We start from the raw sequence: 24,296 nt of genomic DNA, 5'->3' as shown, positions 1-24,296 counted from the left end.
ATACACTAAGTTGACTGTGCCTTTAAATAGCTTGGAAAATTCCAGAAAATGATGTCATGGCTTTAGAAGCTTCTGATAGGCTAATTGACATAATTTGAGTCAATTGGTGGTGTACCTGTGGATGTATTTCAAGGCCTACCTTCAAACTCAGGGCCTCTTTGCTTGACATCATGGGAAAATCAAAAGAAATCAGCCAAGACCTCAGAAAAAAGATGGTAGACCTCCACAAGTCTGGTTCATCCTTGGGAGCAATTTCCAAACGCCTGAAGTTACCACGTTCATCTGTACAAACAATAGTACGCAAGTATAAACACCATTGACCACGCAGCCGTCATACCGCTCATGAAGGAGACGCGTTCTGTCTCCTAGAGATGAACGTACTTTGGTGCGAAAAGTGCAAATCAATCCCAGAACAACAGCAAAGAACCTTGTGAAGATGTTGGAGGAAACAGGTACAAAAGTATCTATATCCACAGTAAAACGAGTCCTATATATCGACTTAACCTGAAAGGCTGCTCAGCAAGGAAGAAGCCACTGCTCCAAAACCGCCATAAAAAAGCCAGACTACGGTTTGCAACTGCACATGGGGACAAAGATCGTACTTTTTGGAGAAATGTCCTCTGGTCTGATTTAACAAAAATAGAACTCTTTGGCCATAATGACCATCGTTATGATTGGAGGAAAAAGGGGGTGCTTGCAAGCGGAAGAACACCATCCCAACCGTGAAGCACGGGGGTGGCAGCATCATACTGTGCGGGTGCTTTGCTGCAGGAGGGACTGGTGCACTTCACAAAATAGATGGCATCATGAGGAAGGAAAATGATGTGGATATATTGAAGCAACATCTCAAGACATCAGTCAGGAAGTTTAAAGCTTTGTCGCAAATGAGTCTTCCAAATGGACAATGACCCCAAGCATACTTCCAAAGTTGTGGCAAAATGGCTTAAGAACAACAAAGTCAAGGTATTGGATTGGCCATCACAAAGCCCTGACCTCAATCCTATAGAAAGTTTGTGGGCAGAACTGAAAAAGCGTGTGCGAGCAAGAAGCCCTACAAACCTGACTCAGTTACACCAGCTCTGTCAGGATGAATGGGCCAAAATTCACCCAACTTAATGTGGGAAGCTTGTGGAAGGCTACCCAAAATGTTTGACCCAAGTTAAACAATTTAAAAGCAATGTTACCAGATACTAATTGAGTGTATGTAAACTTCTGACCCACTGGGAATGTGATGAAAGAAATAAAAGCTGAAAGAAATCATTCTCTCTACTATTATTCTGACATTTAACATTCTTAAAATAAAGTGGTGATCCTAACTGACCTAAGACAGGGAATCTTTACTAGTATTAAATGTCAGGAATTGTGAACAACTGAGTTTAAATGAATTTGGCTAAGGTGTATGTAAACTTCAAAAACTGTATGTATTTGTGCGTTCCTCTCAGATCGCTCGGGCCTGACGTCAGTCGATAAGATCGAGAAGTGCCAGGAGACGTACCTGCTTGCCTTCGAGCACTACATCAACCACCGCAATCACAACATTCCCCACTTCTGGCCCAAGCTGCTGATGAAGGTGACAGACCTGAGGATGATCGGGGCGTGCCACGCCAGCCGCTTCCTCCACATGAAGGTGGAGTGTCCCAACGAACTCTTCCCTCCGCTCTTCCTGGAGGTCTTCGAGGACCAGGAAGTGTGAACTGACCCCTGACTTGTGACGTGGAAGAGATAGAAGAGAGAGGGGTTAAAAGGGGTTAAAAATTGGCCTCATTCTTTGTTTTGTGAAACACAATATCACCACCACTACCACCACCAGCAGCACGGATAGTCACCAAGAACAAAGTCACAGAGAAAAACAAAAAGGCTTTCTTTTGCGTAGCCGTTTTGATGATTCGTTTCTGTCCCCTTCTGGCCGCACTTGGGGCTCTTGTGGCTGCTGGGCCCCTCTCTGAGTTGATGGTCTATGGCAGCGCTGTGCGTCTCTATCTGACAGAGAAGCTAGCAGCCCTGAGCGGTGTTCTGCACCTGTGTTGTAATGTACACCTGGTGAACATATATGCAAACCCAAGCCCCCGAGGTCTGCTTGGAGTACTGGTACTGGTGGAGCTCTGTGTTAGTGGAGGGCAATCACTCTGAGAGGCAGATGGTTGACAGACACACACACACACACACACTTACGTTCACAGACAATCACACTCCTTTACAAAATCAAACCTCACACATACAGCCACTGATATACATCTACATCTACATTCACATAACACACACACACACTACTATAGACAAACATATTCATACATGGACTGACGTAGCTTTTCAGAGCTGCCCATCACTCAAGGAGGGCAGATAGCTGCTGTATTTTGTCCCACAATCGAGCTTCCATCAGGGGCTCCACTCTCCACCTGCTCCCCTCTTCACCGGCCTCCTCACCAGCCTCCACTGGGACAGTTACCAAGTGAACCCCCACACTTCTCTCTTTTGGAGTCTTCCCTTCTACCCCTGATGTGCAGCCCAAACTCCTCCTAGCCAAGACGTGTACTCGTGAACCTACCTCCCTATACCTTACATACCTCCCTTACACAGTTACACATATACCTCCCTTTAAGACAATGCAAACACACATACCTATTTATGAATACAAACAATATCCAATTTGTTGTGCAAAGGTGCAAGTGTACCTACATTTATATACACAACCCTTTACCCTCATACATACATGTACTGTATACCTATCTTACTGCATGTAAACAGTACACCGGTCTACCTGCATGCACATATACCTCTGTACCTGCATATATACCCACTTGTTTACCTCCATATACTTCTCATCATATACATACCTCTCTTATCCCATATGCATATATAAATACATACAGTGAGGGAAAAAAGTATTTGATCCCCTGCTGATTTTGTACGTTTGCCCACTGACAAAGACATGATCAGTCTATAATTTTAATGGTAAGTTTATTTGAACAGTGAGAGACAGAATAACAACAAAAAAATCCAGAAAAACGCATGTCAAAAATGTTATAAATTGATTTGCATTTTAATGAGGGAAATAAGTGTCTCTCAGTGTTAAAATTAACCTACCATTAAAATTATAGACTGATCATTTCTTTGTCAGTGGACAAACGTACAAAATCAGCAGGGGATCAAATACTTTTTTACCTCACTGTACCTGTCTACCTGAATACAGCCATACCTCTTTAACCACATACAGTATCTCACAAAAGTGTGTACACCCCTCACATTTTTGTAAATATTTGAGTATATCTTTTCATGTGACAACACTGAAGAAATGACACTTTGCTACAATGTAAAGTAGTGAGTGTACAGCTTGTATAACAGTGTACATTTGCTGTCCCCTCAAAATAACAAAACACACAGCCATTAATGTCTAAACCGCTGGCAACAAAAGTGAGTACACCCCTAGGTGAAAATGTCCAAATTGGGCCCAAAGTGTCAATATTCTGTCTGGCCACCATCATTTTCCAGCACTGCCTTAACCCTCTTGGGCATGGTGTTCACCAGAACTTCACAGGTTGCCACTGGAGTCCTCTTCCACTCCTCCATGACGACATCACGGAGCTGGTGGATGTTAGAGACCTTGCACTCCTCCACCTTCCATTTGAGGATGCCCCACAGATGCTCAATAGGGTTTAGGTCTGGGGACATGCTTAGCCAGTCCATCACCTTTACCCTCAGCTTCTTTAGCAAGGCAGTGGTCGTCTTGGAGGTGTGTTTGGGGTCGTTATCATGTTGGAATACTGCCCTGCGGCCCAGTCTCCGAAGGGAGGGGATCATGCTCTGCTTCAGTATGTCACAGTACATGTTGGCATTCAAGGTTCCCTCAATGAACTGTAGCTCCCCAGTGCCGGCAGCACTCATGCAGCCCCAGACCATGACACTCCCACCACCATGCTTGACTGTAGGCAAGACACACTTGTCTTTGTACTCCTCACCTGGTTGCCGCCACACACGCTTGACACCATCTGAACCAAATAAGTTTATCTTGGTCTCATCAGACCACAGGACATGGTTCCAGAAATCCATGTCCTTAGTCTGCTTGTCTTCAGCAAACTGTTTGCGGGCTTTCTTGTGCATCATCTTTAGAAGAGGCTTCCTTCTGGGATGACAGCCATGCAGACCAATTTGATGCAGTGTGCGGCGTATGGTCTGAGCACTGACAGGCTGACCCCCCACCCCTTCAACCTCTGCAGCAATGCTGGCAGCACTCATACATCTATTTCCCAAAGACAACCTCTGGATATGACGCTGAGCACGTGCACTCAACTTCTTTGGTCGACCATGGCGAGGCCTGTTCTGAGTGGAGCCTGTCCTGTTAAACCGCTGTATGGTCTTGGCCACCGTGCTGCAGCTCAGTTTCAGGGTCTTGGCAATCTTCTTATAGCCCAGGCCATCTCTATGTAGAGCAACAATTCTTTTTTTCAGATCCTCAGAGAGTTCTTTGCCATGAGGTGCCATGTTGAACTTCCAGTGACCAGTATGAGGGATTGTGAGAGCGATGACACCAAATTTAACACACCTGCTCCCAATTCACACCTGAGACCTTGTAACACTAACGAGTCACATGACACCGGGGAGGGAAAATGTCTAATTGGGCCCAATTTGGACATTTTCACTTAGGGGTGTACTCACTTTTTTTGCCAGCGGTTTAGACATTAATGGCTGTGTGTTGAGTTATTTTGAGGGGACAGCAAATTTACACTGTTATACAAGCTGTACACTCACTACTTTACATTGTAGCAAAGTGTCATTTCTTCAGTGTTGTCACATGAAAAGAAATACTAAAATATTTACAGAAATGTGAGGGGTGTACTCACTTTTGTGAGATACTGTATATACAGTAAACACAACCGTCTACCTGTGTATATGTGTACCTCTCCTATACATACATCTCTCTTTGTGTACACACACAAAACAATAGTTTGCTGTTCTTTTACCTCGTATGACAGTTGATCCTCACCTAGGTTGTGTCATTCCACCCATCCCAAACCTCCACTACATCTCCCGTTTGGGCTGCACTGCACTTCCTGGTTGCAGACTGTGTGTGTCTCCTCTATGGTGCCCTACCCTGCCCATCAGACAGGACTCCCGCCCCCTCTGATATGGGATTGGTTGAGGGACGGGGTGTCACTTACCTCGCCGTGGGCTACACCACAGGCCCTGCCTCCATACCGACAGATTCTACCTCACCTCTCATGTCAGAGCAGCTGCCCCCCTGAGTGCATAACACATACACTTCCACAGTTGCCAATATGGACCTGTTTGGTCCCCTACTCCACCGTTCCGTATGGTTCTATAACCCCTGAAATGTGAGAGGCCGCAGATCAACATACATAGTATTATTTTTCTTTGACACTTTTCTTTTATCACACAGGACCAAGTCTCATACTGGATTCCCCTATCTAGCGATGTTCAAGACAGGACAAACAACAAACCCACTGGTGGTATAAAGATGCTGTGTCTGATGATGACACACTCAAAGGAAACTTTCTTTCAGAGGAAAAGACAGACAGTACACCTTGGAAGCCAACTGAGCTCGATGCAGGGGCCAGGCCAAAGCGTTGTTATTGTAGACATTGTTGTGGTAAACAAACACGAAAATACTCTAATCTCTATCTCAGTTCAGCAGTATTCACCTGTGGATGGATACCCTGGTTCTCAATGTGGCAGGTCCAGAGACAAGACAAGACTGAGAGGCCTAGCCGATGCAATGTACTTTTTACAGCACCATTCACAGTAGCAACACCCTTTCTCCTAAAGTGTGAAAAATGGTTGCCCCAGACAGCCACAAAGCCTTTGAGATGACTCTCTGACTGTTCTCCCTGCACATTCAATCCTACACCCAGCCAGCTCTGAGCTTTCTCTACACGTCCCCCTCCCCTCTCCTTCAAAGCCATTGACAGGTTTTTGTTTTGCACTAAAGTGATGTCTCCCCCTGTATTTTCCATATATATGCCCTCTGTTGCTATACAAGCAAGATCACCACCACTCCTAATACAATACCTCCCCTTTCCTGCATTGTTACCCAAATGCCTAGCTTCTGCCCGGTGCCTAACATTCTGTCACTACACACACACACTCTCAGTATTACCACAAGGGGATTTAAAGGAACCTAGAAGCTCTTAACTGTATGGAAAATAGGATGTCATTTAAACACATGCGCAGAGATGTGATATGGCTCACTTGAAAAAGAGATGCCGATCTCAATGTGACTTTCCTGCTTAAATAAAGGATACATAAAAGATATGCAGCATAATGATAATCAACTCTTTATCTCTGTGAACGAGCCAGGCTTTGACCAGACGGTTGGTTTGGAAAAGGTGTAGAATAGGGTTGGCTTTAGCTGTGAACAACATCGAAATGTTCCCCAGAGGGGTCGTGATTAACAACATGTAGAAGAAGGGAGCTTTTTCACACAGCCAGTGGTCCCTAGACTACTGACAATCTCAGACAGAATCAGACTCACCAGCACCGTTAGAGCACACTTCCTTCAGACACGATCAATCGCACCTGCACAGCAGATAGATCCTCTGGCTTTCGCTTGCCATCCTCGTGTCACGACAGTGTGGATACAATCAACCGACAAATGTTAGTTTAGGTATGTCCTTCCACGCTACCCCCACCTCCCATTCTCCACACTGTTCCTATTGTACCACCTTAACTAACCACACTACTAAGCCAGGAATATCGTCTACATTCTAGAACTCAACACATTTCTTCCCGGACACAAATTCACTTCTTTAAATGGAGAATCTCTATCGAACATGCTTCTTAGTCCAGTACTAGTCTTAATCTGGGTCCAGGAAACTAGCCCCAATCTCCCCCCTCCCAGTTATGACAATCTCATGCTTTGCCCTCACTCACTTTAACCTCCCCATAACCCCTTCCTCCCCACAACATGGCTGTCTCGCTCCCCTCTGAACATCCAATCGAACCCCAACCAAAAGTAGCACTTAAGAGAACTTATAGAGGAAAATAAATCCCAGGTACATGAATATGTATATGTCGTCATGAGGAATGTAAAAAAAGACTAAATGAACTGGCGAAATTGAGAAGTCAAAGACTGAAAATGTTGTGCACTAATAAGTGTTGTTCTGCATATTTGTGAACTGGATGGATGGATGTTGGATGATGTCACACATTCGGGTTGAAATGCTGTTGTCTGACAGTTGGTCTGAATAAAGTTTTTTTGTTTGTTTCGAAAAAGAGACTCTGTTAGGACTGAAAGCCCAGAAACGGAGGGAAAGAAAAGACGACTTGAAACTTAGTTCACAACTTGGATAATTATGTTGAGGTTTTTTGTTGTTGTTATGATTATTCTTGTTTGTTTTTTGTTTAGCGTTTGATTTAATTGCTAAGTTAATGTCTGTGTTGTCGGAGCTTGACTGTTATGAAGCTTTACTGTGTAAAACAAACCGCGGTAGACACTTTCTGAACATATGTGCAGTGTAAGGTTGCATCCCAAATGGCCCCCTATTTCTGACGCAGACTTGGTCTTCATGAAACTTCACTTTGATCTCAGCTGGTTTGTATTATTCGCTCCAGGTGGAAGACGCCCCTAACTCACTGATCTGGGTTCTGTTTATACTCTACCCAATCTTAACCTTGATCTATAAATGGGTTCAAGTAAAACTGACCAGATGAGAGCTTGGTGGAAACGTCACCCCATGAATTTGCCGTTTGTCTGTCTTAATGTAAACAGGAATATTATATAGGTTTTTTAAGAAGAAGTATCACTGTAAAAAAAAAAAAAAGAAACAAACTAGGAAAATGACTAAACAGAAACCAAAAAAATACCTCAGACAATGAAGTTGAAACAGAATGAAAAGGAGCTGTGGTTCACATGCATGGATAGCCAGCCTCCGTATCGTACGCTAACATTCGCTCTGACATCATGCAGTTTCTCACAACCACTTCCTCCAATAGGCTCAGATAGACTCACAGGATCAGGAGATGTTTAGGTGAGGTTCCCTCCACATAGTATGTAGTATGGTGGAAGCAGTATGGTGGAAACTCGTCAATTTCCAGTGGTGATCATTAGTCAAGTACAATATATAGAATGGGAGATTGTGGGTTAGCTGGAAGCAAACACAGTATAGGCAGAGGAAAAGTCCATTAACTACTCCTGTGTTTCTCAATCCTGGTCTTTGACTTGAAAAGCCAAGGGTATTGACCCAATATTGCTCACAAGCAAATAACCCTCTATTGATGTTTCAGTTTAACAGTTATCTGTACTTCCCACCAGTTGAATGGTGTAGAGCATGTCTGATTGGAGATGGATGGGATGGTAAAGTTTCGATACTCAACTCAAGGACCGGGATTGGGGAAACACTTTTATGCACCATATTGGTTCTGGTAAAAAATTTTAAAACGTCTGAAATTTCCAATGATACAAACTGTGTAGAGGTGTTAACAAATTATCTCAGGTCTGACTCAATGTTATGTAGAGTGGTGAACGGAGGCTACAGAATGCTGTGTTTGTGGGAGGTGGTTGTGACCACTTGTGACATGACATTGCTCCTAGACATAAATGTGATTTCATTGGTTTTTGATCCCCTCCCCCCCAGCACATTGTATTCAAACATGCCATAGTCTAAATAATTGAGATGATGCAATAATGAATAAAATTCCCCAGCTAGAGCCAAAATGGCGCATCTGAAGTCCATTCTGAATGTCACTTTGGAAACCGTAGAAGGCATGACCCAAATATGGTGACAAGGGCATTTGGAAGGCCCCATCAGCAATGTTATCACGTATAAACACACCAGCTATCTAAAGTATAGGCAAATCTATTTTCAGAGAAGTTAACCTAATAAGAGCCAAGTTAAATAAGACAATTGGAGCCTGCACACAGATACATGCACAGGTGCATACTTTCACATGGAATCATTGCGGAGTGTAAAGCAGGAAGAGGAGGTGGTTGAACTCAGGTATATAAGAAAACAATGACCTTTCTACTTTAATAAATGATTATTGTTTAGACTTCAACCATTGTTCGTTCATGCTTCATTGACTCTGTCTGTGTTTGTGCCTTGTCTTGGGCAGATGTGAGAAGTGGGTGTGGCTGTGACCGTGTTGCATGCGGATCAATCTAGTGCTGTGATTGGCTCAAGCTGGGGTAAACAAAACATGTAATACTATTTTGTCATATTGATGCAATAAGCTCTGTCTCACTGTGGTATAAGACGTCCAAACCCTTGTCCATAAATGTCAATTTTTGTATGGTTAAATAGGCTAATTCATTCTGAATTTTTAAGTTAAGGTTTTTATTTAATTTTATTTATTTAACCTTTATTTAGCTAGGCAAGTCAGTTAAGAACAAATTCTTTTTTACAATGACGGCCTACCAAAAGGCAAAAGGCTTCCTGCGGGGACGGGGGCTGGGATTAAAAATATTAAATATAGGACAAAACACACATCACAACAAGAGAGACACAGCAACACTACATAAAGAGAGACCTAAGACAACAACATAGCATGGTAGCAACACCATATGACAACAACATGGAAGCAACATGGCAGCAGCACAACATGGTAGCAGCACAAAACATGGTACAAACATTATTGGGCACAGACAAAAGCAAGAAGGTAGAGACAACAATACATCACGCGAAGCACCCATAACTGAATGTTGACAATGGCGCCGGAGTTGGCGCCGTCATCGTTTTATGGGCTCTTAACCAACCGTGGTATTTTGTTAGTTTTTTCGCATTGTTTGTAACTTATTTTGTACACAATGTTGCTGCTACCGTCTCTTATGACCGAAAAGAGTTCTGGACATCAGAACAGCGATTACTCACCTTGAACTGGACAAAAACAATTTCTGTAATGAGTCGGACGGCAGGGATTTGCTCCAGACACCCGACAGGGCCCTCATCCCCGTCATTCGCAGTAGAAAGAGACAGAGATATCGCGGAAGGAGATTGGGCTGCCTGGTAATGAGCCGCGATGAGTGGCTAATCTGCCTTTGGCCAACGTACAATCGCTTGATAATGAAGTGGACGAACTACAAGCATGTAATATCTTATGTTTCACTGAGTCGTGGAGGAATGACGACATGAATAACATACAGCTGGCAGGTTATACACTGTATTGGAAGGATAGACAGCAGCCTCTGGTAAGACAAGGGGTGGCGTTCTATATACACTGCCGTTCAAAAGTTTGGGGTCACTTAGAAATGTCATTGTATTTGAAAGAAAAGCAATATTTATGTCCATTAAAATAACATCAAATTGATCAGAAATACAGTGTAGACATTGTTAATGTTGTAAATGGCTATTGTAGCTGGAAACGGCTGATTTTTAATGGAATATCTACATAGGCGTACAGAGGCCCATTATCAGCAACCATCAGTCCTGTGTTCCAATGGCATGTTGTGTTTGCTAATCCAAGTTTATCATTTTAAAAGGCTAATTGATCATTAGAAAACCCTTTTGCAATTATGTTAGCACAGCTGAAAACTGTTGTGCTGATTTAAAGAAGCAATAAAACTGGCCTTCTTGAGACTAGTTGACTATCTGTAGCATCACTGTGTTAACAAACCTCCAAACGAGCTTCAATGCCATACAACACTCCTTCAGTAGCCTCCAACTGCTCTTAAACACTAGTAAAACTAAATGCATGCTTTTCAATCGAACGCTGCTGGCACCCGCCCAACCGACTAGAATCACCACTCTTGACGGGTCTGACCTAGAGTATGTGGACAACTACAAATACCTAGGTGTCTGGTTAGACTGTAAACTCTCCTTCCAGACTCACATAAAGAATCTCCAATCCAAAGTTAAATCTAGAATTGGCTTCCTATTTCGCAACAAAGCCTCCTTCACTCATGCTGCCAAACATGCCCTCGTAAAACTGACTATCCTACCGATCCTTGACTTCGGCGATGTCATTTACAAAATAGCCTCCAACACTCTACTCAGCAAATTGGATGTAGTCTATCACAGTGCCATCGTTTTGTCTCCAAAGCCCCATACGCTACCCACCACTGTGACCTGTACGCTCTTGTTGGCTGGTCCTCACTACATGTTCGTCGTCAAACCCACTGGCTCCAGGCCATCTATAAATCACTGCTAGGCAAATCCCCGCCTTATCTTAGCTCATTGGTCACCATAGCAGCACCCACCCGTAGTCTGCGCTCCAGCAGGTATATCTCACTGGTCATTCCCAAAGCCAACACCTCCTTTGGCCGCCATTCCTTCCAGTTCTCTGCTGCCAATGACTGGAACGAATTGCAAAAATCTCTGAAGCTGGAGACTCTTATCTCCCTCACTAACTTTAAGCATCAGTTGTCAGAGCACCTTACCGATCACTGCACCTGTACACAGCCCATCTGAAATTAGCCCACCCAACTACCTCATCCCTATATTGTTATTTATTTTGCTCTTTTGCACCCCAGTATCTCTATTTGCACATAATCTCTTGCACATCTAGCATTCCAGTGTTAATACTAATTGTAATTATTTTGCACTATAGCCTATTTATTGCCTTACCTCCATAACTTGCTACATTTGCACACACTGTATATATATTTTCTGTTGTATTTTTGACTTTATGTTTTTTACCCCATATGTAACTCTGTGTTGTTTTTATCGCACTGCTTTGCTTTATCTTGGCCAGGTCGCAGTTGTAAATGAGAACTTGTTCTCAACTGGCTTACCTGGTTAAATAAAGGTGAAATAAAAATAAAAATAAAAATCAGCAATTGTGGGTTCGATTACAGGATCAAAATGGCCAGAAACAAATACAGTGAGGGGAAAAAAGTATTTGATTCCCTGCTGATTTTGTACGTTTTCCCACTGACAAAGAAATGATCAGTCTATAATTTTAATGGTAGGTTTATTTGAACAGTGAGAGACAGAATAGCAACAAAAAAATCCAGAAAAACGCATGTCAAAAATGTTATAAATTGATTTGTATTTTAATGAGGGAAATAAGTATTTGACCCCCCTCTCAATCGGAAAGATTTCTGGCTCCCAGGTGTCTTTTATACAGGTAACGAGCTGAGATTAGGAGCACACTCTTAAAGGGAGTGCTCCTAATCTCAGCTTGTTACCTGTATAAAAGACACCTGTTCACAGAAGCAATCAATCAATCAGATTCCAAACTCTCCACCATGGCCAAGACCAAAGAGCTCTCCAAGGATGTCAGGGACAAGATTGTAGACCTACACAAGGCTGGAATGGGCTACAAGACCATCGCCAAGCAGCTTGGTGAGATGGTGACAATAGTTGGTGCGATTATTCGCAAATGGAAGAAACAAAGAATAACTGTCAATCTCCCTCGGCCTAGCGCTCCATGCAAGATCTCACCTCGTGGAGTTGCAATGATCATGAGAACGGTGAGGAATCAGCCCAGAACTACACGGGAGGATCTTGTCAATGATCTCAAGGCAGCTGGGACCATAGTCACCAAGAAAACAATTGGTAACACACTACGCCGTGAAGGACTGAAATCCTGCAGCGCCTGCAAGGTCCCCCTGCTCAAGAAAGCACATATACAGGCCCATCTGAAGTTTGCCAATGAACTTCTGAATGATTCAGAGGAGAACTGGATGAAAGTGTTGTGGTCAGATGAGACCAAAATCGAGCTCTTTGGCATCAACTCAACTCACCGTGTTTAGAGGAGGAGGAATGCTGCTTATGACCCCAAGAACACCATCCCCACCGTTAAACATGGAGGTAGAAACATTATGCTTTGGGGGTATTTTTCTGCTAAGGGGACAGGACAACTTCACCGCATCAAAGGGACGATGGACGGGGCCATGTACCGTCAAATCTTGGGTGAGAACCTCTTTCCCTCAGCCAGGGCATTGAAAATGGGTCGTGGATGGGTATTCCAGCATGACAATGACCCAAAACACACGGCCAAGGCAACAAAGGAGTGGCTCAAGAAGAAGCACATTACGGTCCTGGAGTGGCCTAGCCAGTCTCCAGACCTTAATCCCATAGAAAATCTGTGGAGGGAGCTGAAGGTTCGAGATGCCAAACGTCAGGCTCGAAACCTTAATGACTTGGAGAAGATCTGCAAAGAGGAGTGGGACAAAATCCCTCCTGAGATGTGTGCAAACCTGGTGGCCAACTACAAGTCTGACCTCTGTGATTGCCAACAAGGGTTTTGCCACCAAGTACTAAGTCATGTTTTGCAGAGGGGTCAAATACTTATTTCCCTCATTAAAATGCAAATCAATTCATAACATTTTTGACATGTGTTTTTCTGGATTTTTTTGTTGTTATTCTGTCTCTCACTGTTCAAATAAACCTACCATAAAAATTATAGACTGATCATGTCTTTGTCAGTGGGCAAACGTACAAAATCAGCAGGTGATCAAATACTTTTTCCCCTCACTGTAACTGTGAAGAGGCAATTCCGGGAAGCTGACCTAGGGAGAGTTGCAAAGAAAAAGCCATATCTCAGACTGGCCAATAAAAAGAAAAGATTAATACATTAGTGTCTAGTTTGAGAAACAGACGCCTCACAGGTCCTCAACTGGCAGCTTCAATAAATAGCCATATGTCAGACTGGCCAATAAAAATAAAAGATTAAGATGGGCTGTCTGAGATATGGCTTTTTCTTTGCAACTCTGCCTAGAAAGTCAGCATCCCTGACTCGCCTCTTCACTGTTGACATTGAGACTGGTGTTTTGCGGGTACTATTTAATGAAGCTGCCAGTTGAGGACCTGTGAGACGCCTGTTTCTCAAACTAGACACTCTAATGTATTTGTCCTCTTGCTCAGTTGTGCACCGGGACCTCTCGCTCCTCTTTCTATTCTGGTTCGAGCCAGTTTGTGCTGTTCTGTGAAGGGAGTAGTACACAGCGTTGTACGAGATCTTCAGTTTCTTGGCAATTTCTCGCATGGAATAGCCTTCATTTCTCAAAAAAAAGAATAGACAGACGAATTTCAGAAGAAAGTTATTTGTTTCTGGCCATTTTGAGCCTGTAATCGAACCCACAATTGCTGATGCTCCAGATACTCAACTAGTCTCAAGAAGGCCAGTTGTATTGCTTCTTTAATCACCACAACAGTTTTCAGCTGTGCTAACATAATTGCAAAAGGGTTTTCTAATGATCAATTAGCCTTTTAAAATGATAAACTTGGATTAGCAAACACAACGTGCCATTGGAACACAGGACTGATGGTTGCTGATAATGGGCCTCTGTACGCCTATGTAGATATTCCATAAAATATCAGTTGTTTCCAGCTACAATAGCCATTTACAACTTTAACAATGTCTACACTGTATCTCTGATCAATTTCATGTTATTTTAATGGACAAAAAAAATGCTTTTCTTTCGTGAGAAAATGACATTTGTAAGTGACCACAAACTTTTGAACGGTAGTGTATTTATGTATATGTATTTATATATATGTATGTATGTATATACAGTTGAAGTTGGAAGTTTACATACACTTAGGTTGGAGTCATTAAAACTCATTTTTCAACACTCCACACATTTCTTGTTAACAAACTATGGTTTTGGCAAGTCGGTTAGGACATCTACTTTGTGCATGACACAAGTAATTATTCAAACAATTGTTTACAGACATTTTATTTCACTTATAATTCACTGTATCACATTTCCAGTGGGTCAGAAGTTTACATACACTAAGTTGACTGTGCCTTTAAACAGCTTGGAAAATTCCAGAAAATGATGTCATGGCTTTAGAAGCTTCTGATAGGCTAATTGACATAATTTGAGTCAATTGGAGGTGTACCTGTGGATGTATTTCAAGGCCTACCTTCAAACTCAGTGCCTCTTTGCTTGACATCATGGGAAATTCAAAAGAAATCAGCCAAGACCTCAGAAAGAAAATTGCAGACCTCCACAAGTCTGGTTCATCCTTGGGAGCAATTTCCAAACGCCTGAAGGTACAACATTTATCTGTACAAACAATAGTACGCAAGTATAAACACCATGGGACCACGCAGCCGTCATACCGCTCGGGAAAGAGACGCGTTCTGTCTCCTAGAGATGAACATACTTTGGTGTGAAAAGTGCAAATCAATCCCAGAACAACAGCAAAGGACCTTGTGAAGATGCTGGAGGAAACGGGTACAAAAGTATCTATATCCACAGTAAAAGGAGTCCTATATCGACATAATCTGAAAGGCCGCTCAGCAAGGAAGAAGCCACTACTCCAAAACCACCATAAAAAAGCCAGACTACGGTTTGCAACTGCACATGGGGACAAAGATCGTACTTTTTGGAGAAATGTCCTCTGGTCTGATGAAACAAAATTAGAACTGTTTGGCCATAATGACCATCGTTATGTTTGGAGGAAAAAGGGGGTAGCTTGCAAGCCGAAGAACACCATCCCAACCGTGAGGCACGGGGATGGCAGCATCATGCTGTGGGGGTGCTTTGCTGCAGGAGGGACTGGTGCACTTCACAAAATAGATGGCATCATGAGGAAGGAAAATGATGTGGATATATATATATAACATCTCAAGACATCAGTCAGGAAGTTAAAGCTTTGTCACAAATGGGTCTTCCAAATGGACAATGACCCCAAGCATACTTCCAAAGTTGTGGAAAAATAGCTTAAGGAAAACAAAGGAAAGGTATTGGAGTGGCCATCACAATGCCCAGACCTCAATCCTATAGAAAATTTGTGGGCAGAACTTAAAAGGCGTGTGCGAGCAAGGAGGCCTACAAACCTGACTCAGTTACACCAGTTCTGTCAGGAGGAATGGGCCAAAATTCACCCAACTTAATGTGGGAAGCTTGTGGAAGGCTACCCAAAACGTTTGACCCAAGTTAAACAATTTAAAAGCAATGTTACCAGATACTAATTGAGTGTATGTAAACTTCTGACCCACTGGCAATGTGATGAAAGAAATAAAAGCTGAAATAAATAATTCTCTCTACTATTATTCTGACATTTCACATTCTTAAAATAAAGTGGTGATCCTAACTGACCTAAGACAGGGAATTTTTACTAGGATTAAATGTCAGGAATTGTGAAAAACTGAGTTTAAATGTAGTTGGCTAAGGTATATGTAAACCTCCGACTTCAACTGTATACACTACCGTTCAAAAGTTTGGGGTCACTTAGAAATGTCCTTGTATTCGAAAGAAAAACTATTTTTTTGTCCATTAAAATAACATAAAATTGATCAGAAATACAGTGTAGACATTGTTAATGTTGTAAATGGCTATTGTAGCTGGAAACTGCTTTTTATTTTATGGAATATCTACATAGACATACAGAGGCCCATTATCAGCAACCATCAGTCCTGTGTTCCAATGGCACGTTGTGTTTGCTAATCCAAGTTTATCATTTTAAAAGGCTAATTGATCATTAGAAAACCCTTTTGCAATTATGTTAGCACAGCTGAAAACTGTTGTGCTGATTTAAAGAAGCAATAAAACTGGCCTTCTTCAGACTAGTTGATTATCTGGAGCATCAGCAATTGTGGGTTTGATTACAGGATCAAAATGGCCAGAAACAAATAACTTTCTTCTGAAACTCGTCTGTCTGTTCTTGTTCTGAGAAATTAAGGGTATTCCATACGAGAAATTGCCAAGAAACTGAAGATCGCGTACAACGCTGTGTACTGCTCCCTTCACAGAACAGCGCAAACTGGCTCTAACCAAAATAGAAAGAGGAGTGGGAGGTCCCAGTACACAACTGGGCAAGAGGACAAATACATTAGAGTGTCTAGTTGGAGAAACAGGTGCCTCACAGGTCCTCAACTGGCAGCTTCATTCAATTGTACCCGCAAAACACCAGTCTCAACGTCAACAGTGAAGAGGCGACTCCGGGATGCTGACCTAGGCAGAGTTGCAAAGAAAAAGCCATATCTCAGACTGGCCAATAAAAATATAATATTAAGATGGGCAAAAGAACACAGACACTGAACTTTTTCTTTGCAACTCTGCCTAGAAGGTCAGCATCCCGGAGTCGCCTCTTCACTGTTGACGTTGAGACTGGTGTTTTGCGGGTACTATCTAATGAAGCAGCCAGTTGAGGACATGTGAGGCGTCTGTTTCTCAAACTAGACACTAGTGCTGCAGCACCTTTAGCACCCGTGCTTCCCGCGGCTATGGTCATGTTCCTAATGAAGGCACAAAATGGGAGAAACTGTTTCGAAATCAAGGTAGCCTACTAGAATGACTTTTCAAATAAGAGTTCTCTTATTTTTTTTACTTAAAACAAAATGTTGATACTAAATGCGACCATAGGGTGTCAGGTTATAGATTCAGTACCCCTCAGTTAACAGGCTTTTTAATGTATCTTATTTTCAAGCTTTATTTCAAGCATTTAGCAATGACAAGGGTATACGGATGTGGAGAAGGGAGGAAGTTGGAAGGGACAACTCGGAGGTTGAACCCCGGTCTCCGGCGGGGATTCGCATGTGTGTTAAGAGTGGGGAGTGTTACCACTAAACCATATATCTGCCACTTAACTGGGATTTTGATACCTGCAAGGTGGCCGATAAATCATAAAGTTTGGACAGCTAATCTCTTCATATTGCTTGAGAAAAGCATCTATTATAAATATGGAAGTTGATGCACAGTAGTTCTTCTCATCTTGTTTTTTGTCTCCATTTTGATGGCTGCTTGATGACACTTACTCTCTTATAAAACCGCAATTTTTAGCTCAAGTGAAATCACCGGATGCTAGCCTCAATGTGTCTCACTCTCCCACAAACACAACCTCATGCAGTCATCATCAGGGTTTCTCAGCCTAGGTCCTACAAGTACTGTCCTTTAGTGTTAAAGTTATATAAACGTTACTGTTGTTAAACCATGTGGTTATGTTGTGCCACGGTCCTTAGTCAAATAATAACTTTCAGGGTTTTTGTCAGATAGAATAAAATGTAAAAACGTACAGTACCAGTCAAGAGTTTGGACACACCTACTCATTCCAGGGTTTTTCTTTATTTTTACTATTTTCTACATTGTAGAATAATAGTGAAGAGATCAAAACTATGAGATAACACATATGGAATCATGTTTTAACCAAAGAAGTGTTAAACAAATCAAAATAGATTTTATATTTGAGATTCTTCAAAGTAGTCACCCTTTGCCTTGATGACAGCTTTGCACACTCTTGGCATTCTCTCAATCAGCTTCATGAGGTAGTCACCTGGAATGCATTTCAGTTAACAGGTGTGCCTTGTTAAAAGTTAATTTGTGGAATTTCTTTCCTCCTTAATGCGTTTGAGCCAATCAGTTGTGTTGTGACAAGGTAGGGGGGTATACAGAAGATAGTATGGACTTGGTCTTTTACCAAATAGGGCTATGTCAAGAACAGCTCAAATAAGCAAAGAGAAACAACAGTCCATCATTACTTTAAGACATGAAGGTCAGTCAATCCAGAAAATGTCAAGAACTTTGAAAGTTTATTCAAGTGCAATCGCAAAAACCATCAAGCACTATGATGAAACTGGCTCTCATGAGGACCGCCACAGGAAAGGAAGACCCAGAGTTACCTCTGCTGCAGAGGATAAGTTCATTAGAGTTACCAGCCTCAGAAATTGCAGCCCAAATAAATGCTTCACAGAGTTCAAGTAACAGACACATCTCAACATCAACTGTTCAGAGGAGACTGCTTGAATCAGGCCTTAATGGTCAAATTGCTGCAAAGAAACCACTACTAAAAGGACACCAATAAATAAAAAAGACTTGATTGGGACAAGAAACACGAGCAATGGACATTATGTGAGATTTTGGGTTCCAACCGTCGTGTCTTTATGAGACGCAGAGTAGGTGAACGGATGATCTTTGCATGTGTGATTCCCACTGTGAAGCATGGAGGAGGCGGTGTGATGGTGACACTGTCGGTGATTTATTTAGAATCCAAGGCACACTTAACCAGCATGGCTACCACAGCATTCTTTAGTGATACGCCACCCCATTTTGTTTGCGCTTAGTGGGACTATCATTTGTTTTTCAACAGGACAATGACCCAACACACGTCCAGGCTGTGTAAGGGCTATGTGACCAAGAAGGAGAGTGATGGAGTGCTGCATCAGATGACCTGGTCTCCACAATCACCCGACCTCAACCCAACTGAGATGGTTTGGGATGAGTTGGACCGCAGAGTGAAGGAAAAGCAGCCAACAAGTACTCAGCATATGTGGGTACTCCTTTAAGACTGTTGGAAAAGCATTCCAGGTGAAGCTGGTTGAGAGAATGCCAAGAGTGTGCAAAGCTGTCATCAAGGCAAAGGGTGGCTACTTTGAAGAATCTAAATTATAAAATATATTGGTTACTACATGATTCCATATGTGTTATTTCATAGTTTTGATGTCTTCACTATTATTCTACAATGTAGAATGTAGAATAGTACAAATAAAGAAAAACCCTTGAATGAGTAGGTGTGACTGGTACTGTGCAGTGAGGGAAAAAAGTATTTGATCCCCTGCTGATTTTGTACGTTTGCCCATTGACAAAGACATGATCAGTCTATAATTTTAATGGTAGGTTTATTTGAACAGTGAGAGACAGAATAACAACAACAAAAATCCAGAAAAAAGCACGTTATAAATTGATTTGCATTTTAATGAGGGAAATAAGTATTTGACCCCCTCTCAATCAGAAAGATTTCTGGCTCTCAGGTGTCTTTTATACAGGTAACGAGCTGAAAGGGAGTGCTCCTAATCTCAGTTTGTTACCTGTATAAAAGACACCTGTCCACAGAAGCAATCAATCAATCAAATTCCAAACTCTCCACTATTGCCAAGACCAAAGAGCTCTCCAAGGATGTCAGGGACTATATTGTAGACCTACACAAGGCTGGAATGGGCTACAAGACCATTGCCAAGCAGCTTGGTGAGAAGGTGACAACAGTTGGTGTGATTATTCACAAATGGAAGAAACACAAAATAACTGTCAATCTCCCTCGGCCTGGGGCTCCATGCAAGATCTCACCTCGTGGAGTTGCAATGATCATGAGAACGGTGAGGAATCAGCCCAGAACTACACGGGAGGATCTTGTCAATGATCTCAAGGCAGCTGGGACCATAGTCACCAAGAAAACAATTGGTAACACACTACGCCGTGAAGGACTGAAATCCTGCAGCGCCCGCAAGGTCCCCCTGCTCAAGAAAGCACATATACAGGCCCGTCTGAAGTTTGCCAATGAACATCTGAATGATTCAGAGGAGAACTGGGTGAAAGTGTTGTGGTCAGATGAGACCAAAATCGAGCTCTTTGCCATCAACTCAACTCGCCGTATTTGGAGGAGGAGGAATGCTGCCTATGACCCCAAGAACCCCATCCCCACCGTTAAACATGGAGGTGGAAACATTATGCTTTGGGGGTGTTTTTCTGCTAAGTGGACAGGACAACTTCACCTCATCAAAGGGACGATGGACGGCGCCATGTACCGTCAAATCTTGGGTGAGAACCTCCTTCCCTCAGCCAGGGCATTGAAAATGGGTCGTGGATGGGTATTCCAGCATGACAATGACCCAAAACACACGGCCAAGGCAACAAAGGAGTGGCTCAAGAAGAGGCACATTAAGGTCCTGGAGTGGCCTAGCCAGTCTCCAGACCTTAATCCCATAGAAAATCTGTGGAGGGAGTTGAAGGTTTGAGTTGCTAAACATCAGGCTTGAAACCTTAATGACTTGGAGAAGATCTGCAAAGAGGAGTGGGACAAAATCCCTCCTGAGATGTGTGCAAACCTGATGGCCAACTACAAGAAACGTCTGACCTCTGTGATTGCCAACAAGGGTTTTGCCACCAAGTACTAAGTCATGTTTTGCAGAGGGGTCAAATACTTATTTCCCTCATTAAAATGCAAATCAATTTATAACATGCTTTTTTCTGGATTTTTTGTTGTTGTTATTCTGTCTCTCACTGTTCAAATAAACCTACCATTATAATTATAGACTGATCATGTCTTTGTCAGTGGGCAAACGTACAAAATCAGCAGGGGATCAAATAGCTTTTCCCTCACTGTATATATAATTGAATTGTACAAGCATTGTACTACTACAACAAACACACACAAGACAATTCCGGAACTGCACTGTGATTCCTGTTACCAGCTGCTCAAGCCAGTGTTCTGTTCACATTACATATGTTATAATGATGGATGGTGTTATGTTATGTCCGATATGTGTTGTTCTGTGTTGGGCTGACTGGTCCAAACAATCAACCAGCGCAGTAGTAAAAATGTGGTTTTGAGATTGTGTTCATTGTTTTAAAATAATATATTTGTATGGTAGTTGTTGCTAGTCTATTCGCAATATATGTATCTAATAAATACATATTCTCTCTTTCTCTGTCTTTATCTGTCTTGTTACAGGGTCTGTTTTGAACGTGAACCTGAATAAGTACAGTCCCGTGAACTCAGCGCGAGTTTGCTTTAGATTGTTGTGGAGGAGATGACGTCATAAAGGCAGTCTTCCTCTCCACCAATCCCAGCTTGTCTTTCCCACCTCGCTCCCTGCCCTCGTTAACTGTACAACAAATAGACAGTCTGAACTTCAAAACAGAGCTGCTCTCTCGGCTCCCTCCGCATCAGACAGATTGCAAACATTTCTGAGTTCACAGAGTAACACATTTACATACATACACACACACACACACAGGCTGACAGACTCAATCAGACATCCATTACAGATTTTTCTGCTCAGGAGAGGAGAGTGCTTGCAGCACAACAGAAAGGCACAAAAATAGCACACACACACACTTTCACTCTCACATACACACACTCATCAAATTGCATTACATTAAAAAAGGACACTATTTAGTGCTCAAACCCACATTTAGAAACCTTGCAGATACTGTCAATGAGACTGTAGTTAAAATGAAACCAGTGCTTGTGAGTAATGTGAAGTGTCCATGGCGTCAATACAGTGTTTGAGCACTGCCTGGGCATAGGTTAATTCAAGCACAAGTTCCTTCACTCTGTCGAATCTAAGTAGCCTGCCGTCCACATGTCATACAGTATATACAACAATACCGCCCCAACCCCCTCTACACACACACTCATGCAAAACAGTGTTACATAAGCAGTAGCGGTGCCTGGGTAAGATATCTGGGGAAGCCGAGCCATATTACAACCTATGTATTGTGATAATTGCGTTGTTTGCTGTATAACCTGTTAGTTCATATGCCTTGCGACCGTGATATATAGGCCTAAAGGCCGAGACAATAAGAAGACACAGTGGCAGAATAAATTCAACCACACCTTTGTTTCATCACAAACCGGATAGCAACCTCTGTCCAGTGAAGTCCACAAAGCATATTGCATGTACAGTAACAGACAGTTACATGACCTACAGAATGGTCAAGCAAGTTAATGTTTCCGACATTTTCGGACCACTAAACAAATTGATTTAGAACCACAGAGAGTTACCGCAAGTCGCAAAGAAAGTAGGAGCTGCCTCCACTATTCCAGCACCATTTCAACATCAAATCACCTCTGTTTAGTCTAATACAGTGACAACTAAAAGATACCAAAAACAATTTAGTACAATCAAAGTAAGCTAAATATGATGTGGCTGTCCATGGTTCTGATTTCTCTCTCTGTGTGTGTGTGTGTGTGTGTGTGTGGATGTGTTTAACTATTCTTGTGGGGACCAGAAGTCCCCACAAGAATATTAAACGAACAAAATTTGACCAACTGGGGACATTTTGTTAGTCCTACAAGGTCAAATGCTATTTCTAGGGGGTTTAGGGTTAAGGTTAGAATTAGTGTTAGGGTTAGGAGCTAGGTTTAGGGTTAAGGTTAGGTTTTTGGGTTAGGGTAAGAGTACGGGTTAGGTTTAGGGAAAATAGGATTTTGATTTTGGGACTGAATTGTGTGTCCCCACAAGGTTAGCTGTACAAGACTGTGTGTGTGCGCACGTTCATGCAAGTAGAGAAACATGTTGACTCACCCTACTTGTAGAGTTTGGCAATGCCATCCTCATCTCTTTCATGTTAACGAAACGGTCTATAACTCTGTCTGGCATACAGTACACACTTTTATTTTTTGTTGTCCTGGGCTACCTGGCTAAAATGCTTGCTCGCTAGCCTAACTTCCATTAATTTGCTATGTTAACTATTTAACATTAGCCTTCTACATTTACATTTACGTCATTTAGCAGACACTCTTATCCAGAGCGACTTACAGTTAGTGAGTGCATACATTTTCATACTAGCTACATATTGAACTTTCATCTTCCAAGGCCAGGGGCACAACAATGTATGAATTAATGGTTGGATCAGAATCGCCGTTATAATCATTGGCTAGTACGGAGAATTAAGTAAAACCACAAGTCCAAATCCCGATCTCCATCCATGGCTAATTTAGGGAAGGGCCAATTTTAGCTAGCTAGCTAGCCACCGGAGGCAACAATTCAAGTTGTTCTGTCAATTACGGATGCTCTCAATTGGATTTGATAGGAGTGATGCAAAAATCCAAGCTGGCTTCCCTTGACACTTTCTTTTGGTGCGCCAGGACCATTCACAGTTGAACTCGCTCAGTTTAGCTCCGCTGATTGGAAAATGTTTTATACTTTTTCTTTTATCAAGGGAGGCCAAATGCCATACTCAATGTCATACTCGTTTGGACCAGACTGCATCAGATAGATGGCTTACACAAACCGAGACAGAGGGGCGCTGTTTCGCTCGTTCGGATGCTTTCTCCTGTGAGATACATTCAGCCTCTTGCGAATTGAAGGAAAATGGTGAAACACCGAGAGACGAAAGATAGAACATTTTCTTTTTTTCTTCTTCCCCTGACATCCATGAATACACGCCACTGTACATAAGCATGTTACCCTCTCGTTCACTGGCCTAGATGTGTCCTCAGGTCAACTGAGGGTCAGGCGAGGACAGGGGGAGGGAGAAGGGGGGTCTCTGGGAACACGCCCACATTCACCCTGCCTGTCAGAACACACACACACACACACACACACACACACACACACACACACACACACACACACACACACACACACACACAAATAGAGCTTTCCCCAGGTTTAATAAGAGACTTGCTAAAGACTTTGGCAGGAAGAAGTTGGGGATTTGTAGGAAAGAGGAGGGGGAGGATCGAGGGAGTGGGGGAAAGAAGAAAGGCATTAGGGTGTTTTAAGTCAGGAGGGAAAGCAAACTGAATGGAGAGACCGTGAGAAAGTGAGACCATCGAACATGAATCTATACATATGAAAACTGATTAATCAAATGAGCAATAAACAATAATAGTAGCAGTGAGTGACATAGTTAAAAAGAGGATCTATCTGTGGAAGGTCATTAGGAATTTCAGTTTTCAGCAGTGGTCTGATGCTAGTTGTGGAATGAAACTTTGTGGTGTAGGGATAAG

The 24,296-nt window shown here is 42.5% G+C and overlaps 2 protein-coding genes across 2 annotated transcripts in view; one reads left to right on the top strand and one right to left on the bottom strand.

Annotated features, from left to right (window-relative positions):
• LOC311103076 (thyroid hormone receptor alpha) overlaps window positions 1-2,908 on the top strand; it is a 100,622-nt gene extending 97,714 nt beyond the window's left edge. Inside the window, exon 10 of the mRNA XM_084144604.1 lies at window positions 1,443-2,908. Within this exon, the coding sequence (XP_084000730.1) occupies window positions 1,443-1,693 (251 nt within the window). The 3' untranslated portion in view covers window positions 1,694-2,908. The remainder of the gene's footprint in view (window positions 1-1,442) is intronic.
• The window catches only part of LOC311138743 (NACHT, LRR and PYD domains-containing protein 12-like), a gene marked incomplete at its 5' end in the record, with an annotated part of 452,061 nt that overhangs the window by 171,595 nt on the left and 256,170 nt on the right, over window positions 1-24,296 (bottom strand). The window lies entirely within an intron of this gene.

Source organism: Coregonus lavaretus, assembly GCF_964263955.1.
Source record: "Coregonus lavaretus genome assembly, chromosome: 2".
In the NCBI taxonomy this organism is placed as follows: domain Eukaryota; kingdom Metazoa; phylum Chordata; class Actinopteri; order Salmoniformes; family Salmonidae; genus Coregonus; species Coregonus lavaretus.
This window is presented reverse-complemented; position numbering and strand designations above follow the sequence as displayed.